General features: G+C 41.1%; 1 protein-coding gene and 1 long non-coding RNA gene across 2 annotated transcripts; both read left to right on the top strand.

Annotated features, from left to right (window-relative positions):
• Nucleotides 1-7,771: 7,771 nt before the first annotated feature.
• LOC136420880 (toll-like receptor 2) lies at nt 7,772-12,739 on the top strand. The gene is made up of 2 exons (XM_066407995.1): nt 7,772-7,861; nt 8,101-12,739. The coding sequence occupies exon 2, from the start codon at nt 8,149-8,151 to the stop codon at nt 11,410-11,412; it is 3,264 nt and encodes a 1,087-aa protein (XP_066264092.1). The 5' UTR covers nt 7,772-7,861; nt 8,101-8,148; the 3' UTR covers nt 11,413-12,739.
• Nucleotides 12,740-16,637: 3,898 nt separating this feature from the next.
• Nucleotides 16,638-18,341, top strand: LOC136420706 (uncharacterized). The gene is made up of 2 exons (XR_010753291.1): nt 16,638-16,922; nt 17,890-18,341. It is a non-coding gene; the product is annotated as an uncharacterized lncRNA (long non-coding RNA).
• Nucleotides 18,342-20,104: the final 1,763 nt, after the last annotated feature.

The following is a 20,104-nucleotide window of genomic DNA, read 5'->3' as shown; positions in this document are numbered from 1 at the left end:
TGTAATCAGAAACGAAGATCCACCATTGGCTGCGGTAAGTGACAATAACTACATCAAGCCATTTCCCATGCCGAACATTCTGGTATGTAATGCCCGTTCACTGCGTAATAAGATGGATGAATTCCAAGTTATCTTATTCGCAAATAACGTTCACATCGCTATCGTCTCTGAAACGTGGTTCGATGCAGAGTTGCCAGATGCACAATGGGACATTGATGGCTTCCATCTTTTCTCCAAGCCGCGCAAATGCAGAACTGGGGGAGGAGTCGCAATCTACGTGCGCAACAATATATATATGCTACTGCTATTGATACCACCGTACCAAATGATCTGGAATCCCTGTGGATTAAAACACGCCCCACTCGCCTTCCCCGGGAAGTGCCCCACATATCAGTTTGTGCCGTGTACATCCCTCCGGGATCCCCACATACCGGCGCCTTGGCTGAACACCTGTGTGCCGTGGTTGATCACATAAGATCGGCGACTCCTAATGCTGGAATATGTATCGCCGGGGATTTCAATCGCGGTATGCCTAAACACCTCAACCGACCTCACCCGACCTCATCCGAGTCTAAAATGCAGTGTATACGGGGTAGGGACATTATTTGACGTTCTGGATACGTTAAATATGCAATTATGAATGCAAAACAAGCAGCAAACTCTAAGTATTTACCAGTTTTTATAAGTTATTCGCTCGTTTCCATGATAGAAGATTTCTGGCCGCCATATTGGATCATGCCACTGTTGGGGTCTACATGGGGAAGTTCTTCATACCTTTTTTATTTATTTTTGTCCGACAGGACGATAAGACGGTGGGTACTAATTACATTTTCATCACAAACCACTCATAGAAATTGTACACAATAACTGTACACAGTATCTGTACACAATAACTGTACACAAAGAGTTTTTCAGCCTCGAATACACGCACGCACTGTGTATTCATTGCGCCGGCCGTCTTGACCTCCCGTTACCTATAAAAACTGGTAAATACTTCAAGTTTGCTGCTTGTTTTGCATTTATAATTGCATATTTAACGTATCCAGAACGTCAAATAATGTCCCTGCCCCGTATACACTGCATTTTAGACTCGGATGAGGTCGGGTGAGGTCGGATGAGGTCGGGTGAGGTGTTTAGGCATACCCATCGCCGGGGATTTCAATCGCACCGACGTCCAAGACCTCTGTCGGGGCAACCAGCTCAAACAAATCGTAGATGTGCCTACAAGACTGGACGCCACTTTGGACTTAGTGATCACAAACCTTGGATCCATGTACCTCCGGCCTTCTTTGCTACCACCCTTGGGCTCAAGCGACCACAACATCCTAAGCCTAGCTACAGCCCAAATCTCAAGTCAGAACAGCCGAAACAAGGTCAAAAGTCGTTAGACCCATGCCCGACTCCAGCATCAGATCCTTCGGCCGATGGTTGATTAGTCACCAATGGACCGAAGTTCTGTCAGAAACAAATGTACAGTCCAAGACTGACGCCTTTTACCAGACACTGCACACGAAGATTGACCAGTATTTTCCTACAAAGACTATCAAACTTTATTCTAACGACAAACCATGGATCAGTTCCAAGATCAAAAGCCTTATACAACAGCGACAACAGGCCTTTAACGCCCATGACCATGGCAGGTACAAGTCACTTCGCAACAAAGTCCAGCAGGAAATCAAAAAGGCAAAGAAAAGCTACTACAAAGATAAAGTAAAAGCCATGAAGAAGGAAAACCCATCAAAGTGGTACCAGCAGATCAAGGCCATGACCAACACAACAGGATCAGGACTAACCCTTAACGTTGAAGGAGTGCCACCAGGGGACAACAAGGCTATCGCTAATGCTGTAAACGAGGCACTGTACAGAAACTTGCTCGTTGGATCCACTAGACAATTCCAGGCTGCCCACATTCCTTCCAGCGAGACCTTTGGAAGAGATCCAACCATGGGAAGTTTACAACAAGTTACAGCACGTTAGAGTGAAGAAAGCTGCAGGACCGGACGGTATTCCAAATAGAGTCATCAAGCACTTTGCATACGAGATCTCTACTCAAGTAGCGTCCATACTGAACGCCTCCCTGTCAGAGGGGGTCGTCCCTGATCAATGGAAACAGGCAAACATCGTACCACTGCCTGAAACACGCCCGCCGTCGATCAGTGAGCTAAGGCCCATATCCCTGACACCCACCCTGGCAAAGGTAGCCGAGACTTTTATCTCAAAACAACTATATGCTGACATCAAGTCCAACATCGACCGAGACCAGTTTGGGTGCCTTCCCAAGCGTTCGACAACACACTGTCTTGTAGATGTAGTCAACCATCTGACTAAAACAGCTGATAAGCGGGGAACAATAACAACATTGGTTACTACGGATTTCGCAAAGGCATTTGACAGGGTGGACCATACCCTAGCTGTCTCAAGCTTACTGAAGCTAGGTCTAAGAGGCTCCATTGCCGTATGGATATGTTCATTTCTCTTTGCTAGGAAACAGAGAGTGATGTACAAGGGAACTTTCTCAGACTGGATGGAAACTACCTGTGGCCTTCCACAAGGAACTGTTTTAGGCCCACTGATATTCCTCGCCCTTATCAACAGTGCATGTGAGAACTCCCTGGCTAGGCGATGGAAGTTTGTCGATGATCTCAACCTAGCAGAGAGCAGGGCGACCGGGGACGCCTCAACCATCCAAACTGACCTTGACAACCTGGACCAATGGGCATCATCCAGGAAAATGCGACTTCACCCTAGAAAGTGTAAGGTCATGTTTGTGTTCTTTACGAAAACAGTTCCCCTGCTGCCATCACTGTTCATCGCCGGCGAACAGCTAGAAGAGGTGGTGTCAGTAAAACTACTAGGCCTGCACATCCAGGCCGACCTCCGTTGGAATATCCACGTCGACCACACTGTCAAACAAGGCAACCGAAAGCTCTTCATGCTGAAACAACTCTGTCAGTTCGACCTCTCTAGGGATGACCTACTTACCTGCTACACAACATTTGTTCGCCCTAGTTGTGAGTATGCAGCGCCCGCCTGGCATCCTGGACTCACTCACTAGCGGCGCAGGATCGAGTTTATCCAAAAACGGGCGTGTCGGATTATACTCCGATCAGCATACACGACTCATACGCTGAGGCGTGTAGGGTACTGAACATACCTACTCTAGACCAGCGACGAGACCACCTTTGTCTGAACTTCGCAACGGAACTCCTCCGGTCACCAGACTTCAGGCATTGGCTACCATGGACGCGAGGGGATGTGACTGATCGAACCACGCGCTCTAGCAAACAACTCGACCGAGTAAAACCCAGAACTGAACGCTATAAGAGAAGCAGCATACCATATATGACAACCCTAGTTAACAGTAGAAAGGAAAATGGCGACCACAAAAAGTAAAATGTATTGATAATGTTGTTGATGATAGATTGCATGATAATGATGTATATTTTAAAAGTGTATATTCGTATGTGGAAGTACGTGACAAAGAACGTTTTCTATTGTTTTAACTTAACGAGTGCTTGGGACCTGGACATGTTTTAATTTGTGGTGGTGTATTTGTGAAACAAGCCGCAATTCAGCCTTTGGCTGCCAGAGTTTTGTTTGTCAATAAAAACCATGTGATTGATTGATTGATTGATTGAAGACCCATCACATGGCGTTTTGTCACACACCGGCGATGTAAGGATTATGTAAATTAGATCATCATTTGTATGATATATATATTCAACTATGTTCACTTTCACTAACTTTCAAGTGCCAAGTATGAAATTCTCGTTCTTTATCTCGTTCTCGTATTTTACCGGTATATACCACATGTTTTGTATCTGAATGTCTGTACTAAGCCCGATAGGGCATGAATAGGGAATAAAGGTTATCATTGTGATAGCAGGTCAATGATCAAATTGAATATGAGATGAAAGAATGACGTGACAAATGAAATACCAACCAAATGCAGACCCACGCTTCCCGCCACACTGGTTTCAAAACGGCAATCTGACGTGTTCAGCACGTGGATGAGACATAAGCGTTATGTGGATGCCCGCCATATGTTCAACACATTAAGTTAGAATAACGTCTGAGGTTTATCATACTGGGGGAAAACTGCAACATCTAAACGCTGCTGTAGCTAGGGCCGACGGGTTGCAACTTGTCACTGGGTAAAAATAGCGTCCAGACAAAAAGACCCTTTAAATAATGCTTAAAAGGACACCATTTTTTTGCGCAAGTGCTTTTGGTTTTGATTTCTCTGCGTTGAGTGGAACATGAAATGCCTGGCCTCTCAGGGGTCGGGACGATTTTTGTTTACAATTTGTACCTTTATACAAAAACCTCGCGATCATTCTAAAACGAATTGAGTCTCCAACAAGGACTTTGAAAATAACATTTACAAGTCCTAGATTTGTTTCTTCAAATTGATATGAAACAATCTTGAAAAAAAATAGAGATTTTTCGCAACCAGCAAAAAAAAAAATATTGATATTTTTAGCAAAATTTGTTCAAAAGAGTTCAACAGGAGTTTTAGATAAAATTGAACCATGAACTTCGTTACACAATAGTATGGTTGTCACTTGTTTTACTAACAGTACCTGCAATGCGCCCGTTACTAACGCTAACATAACTTGCTATCATATTTACAAACAGAAACTCGCAGGCATGGTACCATGGTACAGCGGCAAACAGTAGTTTGTTTACAGATATGCAGGGAGGCTTGTGACGTGTAAAAGTTTCTATGCTGCATGTCACTTTGTAATAATGAAAGCTCGGTGTGCAGAATTACCCTCCTCTTCGGCCCTTGAGTCGACGGGTGGAAAACGGCGGAGCTTCCATGTAAGACATCACGAAATCGCCGGAGAATGCACCCAGATACACGGCGACATGCCGACCTGCGTGCCGATTACCGGCGCTACGAATGTCCCTTGCTCGCACGTAAATGTTGCCCGACTTGTGTGGGTCGACATCACGAAATCGCGGGCGAATGCACCCAGACACACGGCGACATGCCGACCTGCGTGCCGATTACCGGCGCTACGAATGTCCCTTGCTCGCACGTAAATGTTGCCCGACATGCGTGGGTCGACATCACGAAATCGCGGGTGAATGTACCCAGCAGACACACGCCGACCTGCGTGCCGATTATAGACGAGCGATGGAAAAGGCAGCGCTCTCTTGAGGCCCGTGGGGTTGCAACGTGCCTCAACCGTGGTACAGGTGGCTTTTATATTGAGACGAGCGAAGGAAAAGGCAGCGCTCTTACGAGGCCCGTGGCACCAGTGGTATACGGTGGTACAAGTGGTTTTAATACTGAGACGACTGAAAGAAAAGGGAGCGCTCTTCTGATCATGAGCCCCGTGGTATAAGTGGTATGCGGTGGTACAGGTGGTTTGAACTTGGTTTTGGCGTCCAGTCGGAAAAGTTGGTGTTCAGCTCGGGAGAAAGTTATTGATAAAGCCCTCTGTTCAGAAATGACGTTACTATTTTAGCCAGACCCTTATTATGACGTACTAACTTTTGTTTTGCCAATTATTTTATTAAGCTATAATTGTGTAACCTTTTGTGGTGTTAATGTAGATTTTACAGGGCATGAACTTGGTTTTGATATCCAGTCGGAAAAGTTGGTGTTTAGCCCGGGAGAAAGCTATTGATAAAGCCTTATGTTCATATATGACGTTACTATTTTAGCCAGACCATTTTTATGACGTACTGACTTTGTTTTTCCAATGAATTGGTTAATCTATAATTGTATAACCTGTTGTGGTATTAATGTAGATTTAATCAGGCATGAACTTGGTTTTGGTGTCCAGTCGGAAAAGTTGGTGTTTAGCCCGGGAGAAAGTTATTGATAAAGCCCTCTGTTCAGATATGACGTTACTATTTTAGCCAGACCCTTTTTATGACGTACTAACTTTTGTTTTGCCAATTATTTTATCAATCTATAATTGTGTAACCTTTTGTGGTGTTAATGTAGATTTAACAAGGCATGAACTTGGTTTTGGTGTCCAGTTTTGAAAAAAAAAGGTGTTTTGTCCGGGAATTAATAAAGCCTTGAGTTCTCTTAAGAGATGACGATGGATTTATTTTAATTGTGTCTCTTTTACTTTCAAAACTATATCCCACTGATATCAACGACTTATATGTCGGGCTCAGTTAACATTTGTATGAAACGGTTGTATCTTGTTACCTCACCGCAACCGCACAAGAGATAATTCAAATCTATTCGAATGGAACATGTCAGCATAAGATAGATGCCATTAGCTTGGGGTTTTCGTAATAATACCATAGCCTAATACGGTGGGTTTAGGAATTTTCACGTACGGGTAATAAAAAGAAACTTACACGGCCTCATATGCCAACTGTAGTTCCCCTGCTAGGGGTTATTATCTATATTAAAACGGAGATATACTTTTGGGTGTGTCTGTGTGTCTGTATGCGTGTGCGTGTGTTTGTCTGTTTGTGTTTCCGGATTATTGTAGTCAGCATAACTCAAGAACCTCTGAATGGATTTTGATGATATTTGGTATGTGGGTAGGTGTTGGCAAGACTAAGGTCAAGGTTGATTTTGGGCCTCCTGGTATGTGACCTTGGTACTGCAGCAGAACTTCTGTTTTTTCATTAGTCCAAACAAGAGTCCTTAGGACACAAGCCTCTGTAAAGTGATGATGGAGTTTGCGGTGTGAGCTAAGGTGTTTGATATTCTCTTTGCAAGGAAAAACAATTCCCTTAAAACCAGTTTCCATTTTTGTCCAGGTAGTTGTTTATTGTAACACTAGACAGTGTTAAACCAAGGAAGTGTAGCAAGCCGGATCCTAACCTCTGCTTGGAGAGTAGGTACTACATGTAGTTATTGGCCCCAGCTTACTGGCGCCAGTTGTGGGCTGTACCACATCTTCAAGATGGGGGTGTTAACGTTGTTCTGTAATATTACATTACCTAGAAATGTTGCTACGGTGCCCAAAATCAACATGTAGCACCTCGCCCATACTAGAAGACGACATGCCAAAGTTCATACAAATGCATCAAAGGGATCTTGAGTTATATATAGCTGCGAACCTTACCTTTAACTAGTCCCATCCTCATGCCTGAGGGTCGGGGACTATGGTAGCGCCCAGTTATAGCTGCGAACACACAGACACAATCAACAGCAATACCCCCGTAGGAAGTGAACCTCCTTCACGCAGGTAATGACGACCATGCCAGTCGTGCCAATCGCTCATTTTTTTACAGCGATCTTCCTAAATATCTAAACCATTTTAATGGAGCTAGTGCAATAAAACGTTCATGAAAAAATGCTTTATAGATTGTTACTAAACGAAATTGCCTTTTTTTTTTCAAACAAAGGTCTCCCTGAAAACCAGTAAGCATAGAAGTACATTCATTTTTTTTCTGTGTTATTCTATTGACATTTATACATGCAAAGCCAGTGAAAGCAAACCTGCCCTCACGGAAATGTCATGACAGTGTAATATATTCAACGGGAAGCCCGGGGCACCCCTGTATTCTCCAAGCAGAGGTTTAGGTCGAGAGTAGCCGCGATTTTTAATGGTTCTCTCCCTCCAGACTGAGTCCAGAGAAACCTCTGCTTGGAGAATAGTACCCTTAGCCCTCTTAATTAAACGTCTGATTGTTGTCTCTGAAATAGGACCCCCTTGTAAGCAATTTCAACAAAGCACACTCATAGCGCCTGTAGCACTCTCGTGTGTATGGTATCACGTACAAACAGACACCTAACACCATGATGACGTTGGCCATGTTTACGTTGGAAGCTTCGAGGACTCGGGTGAATGCGTTCAAGAACTTGAAGCGCTTGTTTTCGGTGGCAAGACTGGCTCAATGTGACGCACGGCGAACCTACTATGTTTCCACGAGAGTAAGTTGAAAATCAGTATTGCTGGTGGCAAACCTTGTGACTACAGCATGTATATTGATATAGAATCTGTAGGTTTTAGAAACTAAGGGCGAAAAATGCTATATTCTTACTAGTTCTAAGGTGAGCAAAAAAACCGCCATTCCTTCATATGTGTCCAAGCGTAACGTAAGCGATTTGTGTTGGTGCTTTGCGATGCTTCTCTGACGGAAGTTCATTATATATGTGTTTTATTCTCACAGCGCCATTACGGAAAGAACCAAAGAGAAACACCAGTTGATCGACTGAGCATGGAGTCTAAAAAGTCTAAAGTTGCTATTGTCGCTGTCTGCTTTATAGCTGTGATTTCAGTGTTGATAACTCGACATGGGCGAGTTAGAGGTCAACTCCTCCCACCCGTGTGTCAGATCTGGAACTCAACAACTGTGGTGTGTAGAGGGGAGGAATTATTGGTGTTGGGGAGGGAAAATCCAAGCCGTGTCACTCTAACCCAAGCACCCCCGGACATCCCCGACACGGTCATCACCTTAGATCTGAGTTGGAACAACATCACTGAACTGTACAAGGATTCCTTTCCAGGGTTAAAGACTCTACGACACTTGGATTTACGCGGAAACAACATCGCGAAACTCTACAACGGCTCGTTCAATGAGTTAAGAAACCTACGGTACCTAGACCTAACCTCAGATGATCTCCAGAACACCGATACTGAGGTTGGTGCTTTCACTGGATTGGAGAACTTGGAACAGTTACATATGACTGCGACATTGGACAAATTTACCATTCAAAATGGACCTTTCCAACATCTTCGAAACCTGAAATATCTGGATGGTGTGACTTTAATCGGTGTCGTCAGTGATGCAGTGTTCAAAGGTTTATCCAAGCTGAAATATCTGTATATCAGCGTGAGAAATATCAATAACTTGCCTGACCACATTTTCGATTCTTTGACTTCATTGGAAAACCTAGCTATCGCAGAAATAGGCCCAGCATTGGAGAGCAGAAATACAACAATGGAAAGGATCCACAGCGGAAGGGGATTCTTACAAAGACGCCTACTGTGGGCACCACTGTACAGACTTAAAACATTGCATGTCGTTGGTTTCAGGCCGAGTGATCTCTACTTCGGACCCGTATTCAGGAACATGTCAAGGTTGGAGACCATACACATACGTTCGTATGGGTATCATGAAGTTGATTTGAATGTGCAAATGTTCCTGCCACTGGTATCGACTCTAAAATGCTTACACATCCACACGTTATTTGGTAACCTGGTTATAGAGCATGGCCTGCTGAAGTCACTCACCCATCTACAGACATTGGAATTTCCCGTCTGGATCCCATTTTCCTCCATCGTGGACGTGCTTCCTGAACTTCAATACACTCAGCTAAAGGAATTGACATTTAGAGTGGACGGGGTCGGGACGATAACACACGACACTCTAGCTGCACTGAAAGGTATGGAAGACTTAAAAGCCCTGTCTATTGTTATACCTGACGCTAAATCCATCCAAGCCAACTCCTTTAGAAGCTTCTCACATTTGCAGAGGCTGCATCTGATATCGTGGGGCGCCTTAAGATCTTTACAGAACAGCACGTTCAATGGTTTATCATCACTCACTCATCTCAATCTAAGTCACGACTTCATCCATACCTTAACACAAGACGCGTTTGAAGGACTGTCATCTCTCCATAACCTCGATCTCAGCCATAACAACTTGGAAATCTCTCTAGCTCAGCTTCCAGAAACCTTGGAATATCTAGATCTGAGTCACAATAAGTTAAACAACGACGATGATTCAAGTCCAACTCAGCTAGTTCTATGTCAACCGGGACGCTTCTCTACCGGTCAAATATCGTTTAACTTTAAAGGTGTAAAACGTGTTCACCATCTGAACTTGAGTTATAATAGGTTGGAGCGAGTTGCCGGCGGATGCTTACCTGGCAACATCACCGTGCTTGATTTGCAGCACAACAGTATAGAAGTTCTCAGTGGTTATGTCTTCTCCATCAAACGTTTACGGTATCTCGACCTTTCTCACAATAACATCAAATCTATTGCGTACTATGCATTGACATCGCCAAGTTTAGAAACGCTCCGGCTGGACAACAATGCTTTTACAAGTATTGATGGGACATTTATAAGAGGACTGAAAAAGCTGAAAACATTGACTCTTTCTCATAATCATATAAATGTTATTGGGACAGGAGACTTCAAACGGTTGGTCCAACTGATATTTCTGGATCTCAGTCAAAACGAAATCAGTGCAGTTAGACCATCTGCCTTCCGTGGACTATCGCGGCTGGAATTCCTGGATCTCAGCAACAACCAAATACAAAATGTAACAGTTTTGACATTGGACGATTTGGACAACCTCACGCATCTAAATCTGGCAGCGAACAGGATAGCGGTGATTGGGGACGCATTTCACTATCTGTATCGGTTGAGGGAAATAATTCTAACCAGCAACCGGTTAGCTGTGTTAGGCCAAACTGCACTGGATCCACTCTTCAAACGGGTAGAGACTCTCGACGTTTCGGACAATCCAGTTCTGTGCGATTGTAGCTTGAAGTGGTTTGTTGACTTTGCCCAGGAAAAATACGACAGAGTGATAAACTGGCACAACCCTTTCCCTTATAAAGGTTACACATGTTCACGGCCATCCAAACTTCGTGGGTTAAGTTTGATAGAGGGGTTGACAGAGAAAGGACAAAGTAACGCCAAAAAGGAGCCAACAGAAAGCACATTCTTTAACATGGACTGTAGTCATGGATTCCGGCCAAACCGACTCCTGGCTTGTGTTCTCGCCTCTTCGGGTATCTTCGTCGCCATGATGACAATTTTCCTGCTCAACTACAACATCGGCCGTGTGCGCTACTACCTCTGGGTATGGGCCAATTGGAGGCGACCAAGAATTGGCGAAGTAGAGAACCAGGAACCGGCAAGATACACACACGATGCCTTCATTGCCTACAACAACCGGGACGTCATGTGGGTTGTACATGAAGCAATAGAGAATCTGGAACCTGACTACAGCCTGGTCATACACGACAGGGACTTTGCAGTCGGTGCTCCCATCGTGGAAAACATCGCGGATGCCGTGGAAAACAGCCGGAGAACCGTCTGCCTCATCACCAGGAACTTCCTGAGGAGCAAATGGTGCGAGTACGAGTTCCAGATGGCACAGTACCATATGTTTGAGGAGGGGGGAGGGAGGCGTCTCATCCTGGTGTTTCTTGAAAGGATTCCCGACAGACTGCTCAAGCAGTTCCGGCACCTGAACGCTGTAATGCAAAGAGACACGTACTTGACGTGGCCTGATGATGACCCGCAAGACCGGAGGCTGTTCTGGAGGAGACTGCGAGCAGCTCTTGGTGATCCTTTACCTCGGGACCCAGAGCCTCAACGGCAGTTACAACCTCTGGGCATTCCGGAGCTGCCGGCAGGAGATCCGGATCCGGATAGGAACAATCCGGAACAAGAAGATGAGATTGTTGAAATAGATGACCAGTGGTATGGAAATGGAGACGACGTGCCTCTGCTCCCACTGTAGTTCTATGCTCTTGCTTAATATTGAATGAAGACCTTTATTGTACATGTTTGCCCCACTGGGCTAAGCACAGGTCACATGTTAACAACTATATACATATTGATGAGTATATAAACATTCAGCATACTCTAGTATTCTAGTATTTTCGACTTCCTCTCGTTTCTTGGTAATTGTATAAATGTAGGACAGTAAGAGGCTGAATCATTAGTTAGAGTTGGTTTATCGAAGGCTGTAAGAAATATAAATTTCTCTTTGCTATTCAGGTATCTAAAATGGGAATTTACTTAAGGCCACAGCAAGTAATTTTTATGGATGACATCAGCGCGCTCATTAATTTTCGCCTGATTTCGAAAAAAACACACAAGAAAGTTCATTGCCCTCCGACGGTGGTCAACATGCCAAAAATTGGCAAATATGTCGTAAACGTTGACAGTCTAAGGTGTTTCAATGCATATGCATATAATTACGCAGTGCAGTTCCTGCCCATGATGGAATAACAAGCTGATTTCTGCATTTGTTCTAGTTAACTGAGCTGTATACACATCTTCAATGACAGTTTAATGTTGACAGTCTAAGGTGTTTCATTGCATATGAATACCCAGTGTAGTTCCTGCCCATGATGGTATAACAAGCTGTTTTCTGCATTTGTTCTAGCAAGGACATTATATATTGTCCTTGGTTCTAGTTAATTGAGCTGGTGTTTCATCGCTACACAAGGTGTTTCATCGCATATCAATACCCAGTGTACAAATGTAGTTGCTTCATATTTTGCATTTGTTGTAGTTAGTCTATTGAGATGTATACACATCTACAACGGACATGTTTACTGTTGAATCAAGGAGGTTTTATATTATATATGAAGAATAAAAGACCTGTTGGTCATGATATCATATTTTGTCGCCTCAATTCTTCTTTAACAAGATTTATGATCTCAAAATTTGAAAATATAGGAATTTTTTTCCCGCCTTGTTTTTTTCCAGCCCTATCTCATTAGTTTTGGAGTCTGTCATCCATAAAATTTACTTGCTGTGGCCTAAGTATGAAATTGCTCTAATAAATCAACTCGCATTGTATAAATGGTAAGAGTTTGGCCCAAGAGATTTTAGTTGCTTTCTCTTTAAAGTGGCTTGAGTAACATTGGAATGCGGAATATAAAGAGGAAAAGAGACTACTATCCGACATATATATCTGCAAAGTACCCCTGTAGCAAAAGGACAACATTTAACTACATTGTACCATACATATATACTGACCTGTTGCAATCTATGCATTGTAAATCTACTACATAAGAAACTACTTGCTACTGTAAGCTTGTAGAAGTTCAACTCAAGCCTGTATAAGTATATAGTCTCATTCATACTACATAGTCTCTTGTAGAGTACAGAGGTTATCGATAAACTGTTTTATACAATTTTATACAATTGCTAGAAAGTTATCACTTGTCAGCATTATCACATTATGATTATCAATCATATACATCTGCCACCCAGAGGGCCTGCATGACCAACTTTCTACCATTGCAGTTCCTGAGGAACTCCCTCCAGAGTGTGGACAGTTTCTTGGGGACTAACATTCCAAACATTCCTGTGGACTGAAATTCCTGTGGACACATTCCTGTACAATTCCTAGAACACTAAAACACTGTACCACTAGAAAGGCGGTCATTTGCCCCTGAGCAAATACAGCATGTTTCGCCAATAGGGTCTAGGGGTACACACGTACTCTATATACACTACTAGGTGCATAAATGTGAAAATTATGTGAATTTTTGGCAAAATTTGAAGAAAATGTGATAAAATGTGATATAATGTTAAAAATTTTGAGGTCCAACAGCATCACATTTTTTCACATAAGTTGACAGATTATAGCATAAAATAACATTCAGGTCACATTTCTGAAGAGCGACACTAAAATGTGAAAAAATGTTATTATTTTGAGTCACATTATTTCACATTCACCCTGAAAAGTCTAGAAAAATCACATCTTCAAATGTGAAAATATGTTATCTAAATGTGAAGTTTGCTGTTAACGCATTATGTGAAGTTATGTGACTACCAGTGCATTTTTCCGCTGCCTATATTTATGTGATTTTATGTGAAACGTGCTCTCGGTGAAAATGTGAAATAATGTTATATCAAATCACATTTTATAAAATGTGACTTCATGGGAAAGTTATGTGAAACGCGGTCTGCTGCAAAATGTTAAAAGATGTGAAAACAGCTAGCAAGCGGAGAAATGTGAAATTTATGTGATGTTCAAAAAAAGCGAAATGTGAAAAAATGTGATATGCGAATCACATTAAATTCACATTTTTTACATGTGAAATTAATGTGAATTGCCTTACACACGATTTGAAGACATTTGAATTGACAGAATATGTAAAAGGTAAGTGTTGTGATTTTTCCCAACGTTTATATGTGACGTCTATACTGTATTTAAATACACACTTCCGCTACTACAAGACGCCCCACGTTTACACTTGAAGTCTTTCTTTCAAAGCATGGTAATTCACCATCATTGAACGGTAACATTGTAAGCGAGCTAGAAGGTGGCTTTTTCCCCCCGTCACTTTTCTTCGTTGATTAAGCTAAACATTTTTTTAGATATGCTCGCAAAATATGCGTTGCAAACGATATAAGTTATTATAACCAACGCTTTGCGCTGTGACTTGACTATCATTTAGCATTCAGACAACAATTAACAGAAGGTGTGAAAAACTCCTCTCCCCACGCGTGCCACTGTTTAGTTGTTGATTAACTAATTTACACGTGAAAGCACCTAATGTCACGCCCCATTCACACTTTGACAGCAACGCCCAGCCCCTCGCATTCATGTGAGAAATGGTGGACATTGCTGATGAAACAGAAACATCTGTTTCTGTTACATTTTGGGACGCCGAAGACAAAACCGACACATATGAAGTAGACAGAACAATACTTCACCTTAATCATGCAAAACTGACAATCTACAACGGTGCCCCACAGCTCAGCGTTACAACAGACACAACATTAATGATAGACGACAAAGATGACAGATCTAAAGAACTGTCCACCAAAATGAGGAACATACCGCATGACAAAATCACACCGTTGATGACCACCAAAGACGAAGCAGTCTACAACCACATGTCCATTACAGAAATGATGACAATGGGCAAAACCAAAGGTAGCATACCTGTAGATATATTAGCAATTTCAGGAACGAAAGCTACCTACAAAATGTGTCTGAATCCCACATGCCAACAAGCCTTAACAGAAACATCACCTGGAAAATACACATGCAATAACTGCGACAAAATTTGTCATGTTACCAAAAGTGCTTACCGTCTTCAAATATTGCTAACTGACGGCCAAGAAGAAATCTGGGTCACTGCTTTTGATAGCGTAGCACAACAACTCCTCAACATCGACCCAGACACATTTGACGCACTTGACAGCTATGAAAAAACACACCTCTTCAATCAGGTAACAGACAAATGGCAAACGTCCATATTTCACTTGTCAAAAAATGACAACAACATTATATGTGACAAAATAACAAAATGCATCGACAAGAACGCCACACCATAGCCATAATAGCAATAACCCTGCAAAATATTATCAACGCTGTGCAACTACATACACATGAAACATCACATACACACATCTTCTTAGTTTAACACCGAACACCATTGTCCCTACAGGACTAAACAATTCGCATTCAATTACTGTTCAGAAAAAATACATGAATCAATAAAAATGATTGTATGTTCATACAACATATATCAATATAATATACAACCGTTTCAACTATAATGCACCATGTTCAGCTAAGACGTCTACTGTCATGATACTTAACATCGAAAAAACATAGTACTGTGATAACTGTCAACATATATATGCCAAACATTGTTTAGATTAATGTATAGATTGAACATTAAGGCTATACCTGCGTTACAAAATAAATCGACTAATTTTGGTTACATACGTTACTGTGATACACAAGTCACATCAATCAGTATGTTACTGATATAGACCTTCAATTATAACTAACATTTTTTGTATAACACGTATTAAGTTAATATAGTTCTACAATTATGTAATTTCGTCTTATACTCCTTATTCAATAATCATATCATAGCATTATACTCTTTCTTACAATATAACTTCTAGACATATACAAGTAAATATCTATTACATTTAATATTTTCTACATTTATTTTATATGAAGCATTTAAATGGTGAATTTTTGGATCCAATATGTATATGTTAACTTAACATATAAATCTATACATACATACTGCCGGTAAGCTTGATAGCATGAACGCACTGTTATGTCATTCCGTTATGTCATTTACAATTCTTCTTATAATATTGTTATATACTCTTCCGATTAATCGTACAAAAAACATTGTAATGAATTAGATATGCTATTTGGATACATTGATACTACTCCTTTACTTAAAATCACGTTTATACTTTCAATATGACAATATAACTATCATACTTAATTTTCCCCCAAATTAAATCTTATTACCTTATAATGACAATCTTACAACTTACTTCTTGTATACCATTATACCCAATCTTATTTTTATCGTTATGCCATTATATAATTTGAATAATATAATCCATATACAACATTGAAAATGTAACAACCTTATATAACATGTATAATTATATTACAATATTGTACATTAATACTACTGCTAACCTACAAAGCACGTTTATACTTACAATACTACAATATAACTCTTAAACATAATATTTCCCTTCCCAATTTAAACCTCATTACTTTATAATGACAATCTTGTATCTTCATGTGAACCATTATACAACTCATTTTTAGCGATTATAGAGAGTTCTAACTTCTCATGACAACATGGTGAGAAAGAAGTAGCCAAAGCCAGCATCTGAAGAGCAGAAGTTAAGAGATCACGAGCGGAAAACGAAGGTACGTAATACAATCAAGTAACCGATATAGGTGGAAAAAGGCAGACCGATGTGCGACAAAAGCGCGGGAGGAACTAAGGAGCTCAGGTAAGGTACTTGGGACTCGCTTTATTAATTTTGCAGATAAGTTTATGTTTTTCACAGCAGTCGTGCGTGTGTGTATCCGTCCCCGTCCCCTTTTTGTTTATTCTCACGACTTCTTTTGTCCCAAAACTGGGAAACACAAGTTTTTTTAATACAAAAGTAGACGTTGCTTTGTATAATTCGTACTAAAAATGTATTGTATTGTATTGTATTGCTCTTTTGATCCGTGAATGTTGTCCCATGTGTAATCCAGATGAAGAGAAACAACATGGGATATCCAATATCTTTTCCCATTCAATTCGTCAATCTGTATGACTCAATATCATTCAGTTCATGGAAATGTCACTTTTCAGATATCACTGTGCTAGCAATTATCTCGTCCACATTCAATGAATTGACCTAGATAACCCCTTTTTGTTTATTCTCACAGCTATTTCTGTCGCAAAACTGGGACACACCAGACCTTAAGGCCTAGGGGACATGGTTTATAGAGAAAACGTAAGTCTCCAAACGACGCACAACAGCACCTGTACAACACATATTTTGGATACGTCAATCAAGAACATGCAAAACTAAATGTTAATTTTACAAATGAAAATAATGCAAAAACAGTTCATAAATCATATGCATTCATTATAGGGTTTTAAATACGGACATCGCTTGATATCGAAAAAAGACAAATCCAAACGTTATTTTGCATAATTCATACTAAAAATGAACAAATCATCTTTATTTTTTCTTTTGATCCGTAAATGTTGTCATATGTGTAATCCAGATGAAGAGAAACATCCTGTTCAGGTCGGCAGTCTGTATGCATGACCCAATCTCATACAATTTATGGAAATGTCACTTTTCAGATAACTGTACCGGCAATTCTCACGTCCGTATTCAATTAATTGGCTTAGATAACCCCGTTTTTAATCCTGACTATTTCTGTCCCAAAACTGGGGCACACCAGGCCTCTAGGGGACATATATATATGGGCTTTAGAGAAAACGTAAGTCTCCACACATATTTTGGATATGTCAATTAAGAACATGCATAACTAAATGTTGATTTTTCAAATGAATGACCAATTTGCATAAATAATGCAAAACAGTTCATATATCGTCTGCATATACTATGTAACTTTCATTCGTCTTACCTGTGTAGATTTTTGTTGTTGATCAGATTTTGACTATTTTTGAAACTGCTCATGAGACAGCATCGTCAACTTTCAACTATAGGAAACTATTTGACATGAATCATTACATTTCATGTCTCCGGCTTGCCATACATACTATAGGAAGACTTAGAGTAAGTAAGTGTGTCACATGGGTGTACTAAATCAGATTAATATTTTCTTTAAACCGTAGAAATCCTAACATCAATTTATTCAACTCTCTCAGACCACGAAGGTTCATCAAAATATTTCCTTTGTCCCAAGACACAATGCCATCCATATTTATGTTCAAATTCTCCACAGAATCAACCATCTACTTCTAGAGTCGCCAAGAACATGAAGGAGGAAGGCCACGGGGGAGGGGGGATTCCGGACCAGCATCAGAGCCATGTGCAGCCAAATGATTGCGCTGTTACAGCCAGAGAAAAGCTGACACGATTTTGAGAATTCACACACTGACGTGCACATGTTGTCCACGTTATTTCATCTAAGCGAATACGTATTGTCTATACTATTGTTTATTTCAGTGTGCAAATTTTATCGGCTGATTTTGTATGTATATCAAAGAAAATACAAGTGATTAACCTGACCGACGACAGCTCAAATCAAACGGGATGTACGAATGGTGGAAACCCCATACGAATGTGTATGCAATTGCAAGCTGCAGTAACATTTCACTCCGTCACTTATGTCCAGGAAGTTACAGTGCAACTCCTTACCAAACTTGGAACGGTTACTGTAAAATTAGTCTGCTATTGTTGTGCCATAATTATCATTCTTTGACGTCTTTGACGGTTATTCGTTTGTTTAAGTGAACTGCAGCAAAGAGATAAAGTAATCAATGCTGTGAGTAGAGTTAGACAGTATAAAGACAATAGATTTCAAAGGCAATGAAGTTTAGGTCAAAAGAGCAATAGGGACCTTCAGTAAGGATCGTAGTTATAAGCCAACATTATGAAGTCACAATCAGTCAGTTTTATGACGGTAAGTGTGCACCTTGCTAAGTGTGCGGGAATCCTTGTTTCTGTGTCATTTCTTTATCGTTGATGTGGTCGTAAACTAACATTAGCAACAAAAACCATCCCTCCGATCAATCACGCCCAATATTACTGACTCCAACAATTTCTAATCGAACATCACATTAAATAACAAATCCATATTAACCCTCTATCGTTGGGGATCTTGTCGTCCCTTACTTTTCGACGAGACCACAACAACATGATGCTCAGTGGACCTTGCTCGTCCTTTAGTACAGTGGGCCTTGTGTCCATTTGTGCCAACGGCAAGGTCACAACACCACCACACTAATAACATTCATCTCTTACACCTAAAATTAGTGGCAAAAACCACCCCTCCGGTTAAAATGGTCACACCTAACCCGAAACTAGGTAATATATATAGGGAACCAACGTTAGCGACAAAAACCACCCCCAATATTATCGATTCCAACACTTTCTAATCCAACATCACATTAAATAACAAATCTATATTAACCCTCTATCGTTGGGGATCTTGTCGTCCTTTACTTTTCGACAAGACCACAACAACATGATGCTCAGTGGACCTTGCTCGTCCTTTAGTACAGTGGGCCTTGTGTCCATTTGTGCCAACGGCAAGGTCACAACACCACCACACTAATAACATTCATCTCTTACACCTAAAATTAGTGGCAAAAACCACCCCTCCAATCAAAATGGTCACACCTAGCCCGAAACTAGGAAATATATAGGGAACCAACATTAGCGACAAAAACCACCCCCAATATTATCGATTCCAACACTTTCTAATCGAACATCACATTAAATAACAAATCTATATTAACCCTCTATCGTTGGGGATCTTGTCGTCCCTTACTTTTCGACAAGACCACAACAACATGATGCTCAGTGGACCTTGCTCGTCCTTTAGTACAGTGGGCCTTGTGTCCATTTGTGCCAACGGCAAGGTCACAACACCACCACACTAATAACATTCATCTCTTACACCTAAAATTAGTGGCAAAAACCACCCCTCCAATCAAAATGGTCACACCTAGCCCGAAACTAGGAAATATATAGGGAACCAACATTAGCGACAAAAACCACCCCCAATATTATCGATTCCAACACTTTCTAATCGAACATCACATTAAATAACAAATCTATATTAACCCTCTATCGTTGGGGATCTTGTCGTCCCTTACTTTTCGACAAGACCACAACAACATGATGCTCAGTGGACCTTGCTCGTCCTTTAGTACAGTGGGCCTTGTGTCCATTTGTGCCAACGGCAAGGTCACAACACCACCACACTAATAACATTCATCTCTTACACCTAAAATTAATGGCAAAAACCACCCCTCCAATCAAAATGGTCACACCTAGCCCGAAACTAGGAAATATATAGGGAACCAACATTAGCGACAAAAACCACCCCCAATATTATCGATTCCAACACTTTCTAATCGAACATCACATTAAATAACAAATCTATATTAACCCTCTATCGTTGGGGATCTTGTCGTCCCTTACTTTTCGAC

The sequence above is a fragment of the Branchiostoma lanceolatum genome, chromosome 15, assembly GCF_035083965.1.
Source record: "Branchiostoma lanceolatum isolate klBraLanc5 chromosome 15, klBraLanc5.hap2, whole genome shotgun sequence".
Classification (NCBI taxonomy): Eukaryota; Metazoa; Chordata; class Leptocardii; order Amphioxiformes; family Branchiostomatidae; genus Branchiostoma; species Branchiostoma lanceolatum.
Note: the sequence above shows the minus strand (reverse complement) of the source record. Positions and strands in the feature narration are given on the sequence as shown.

Excerpts from the sequence above, each read along its gene's own strand:
- LOC136420880 (XM_066407995.1), top strand. The coding sequence starts at position 8,149 with ATGGAGTCTAAAAAGTCTAAAGTTGCTATTGTCGCTGTCTGCTTTATA.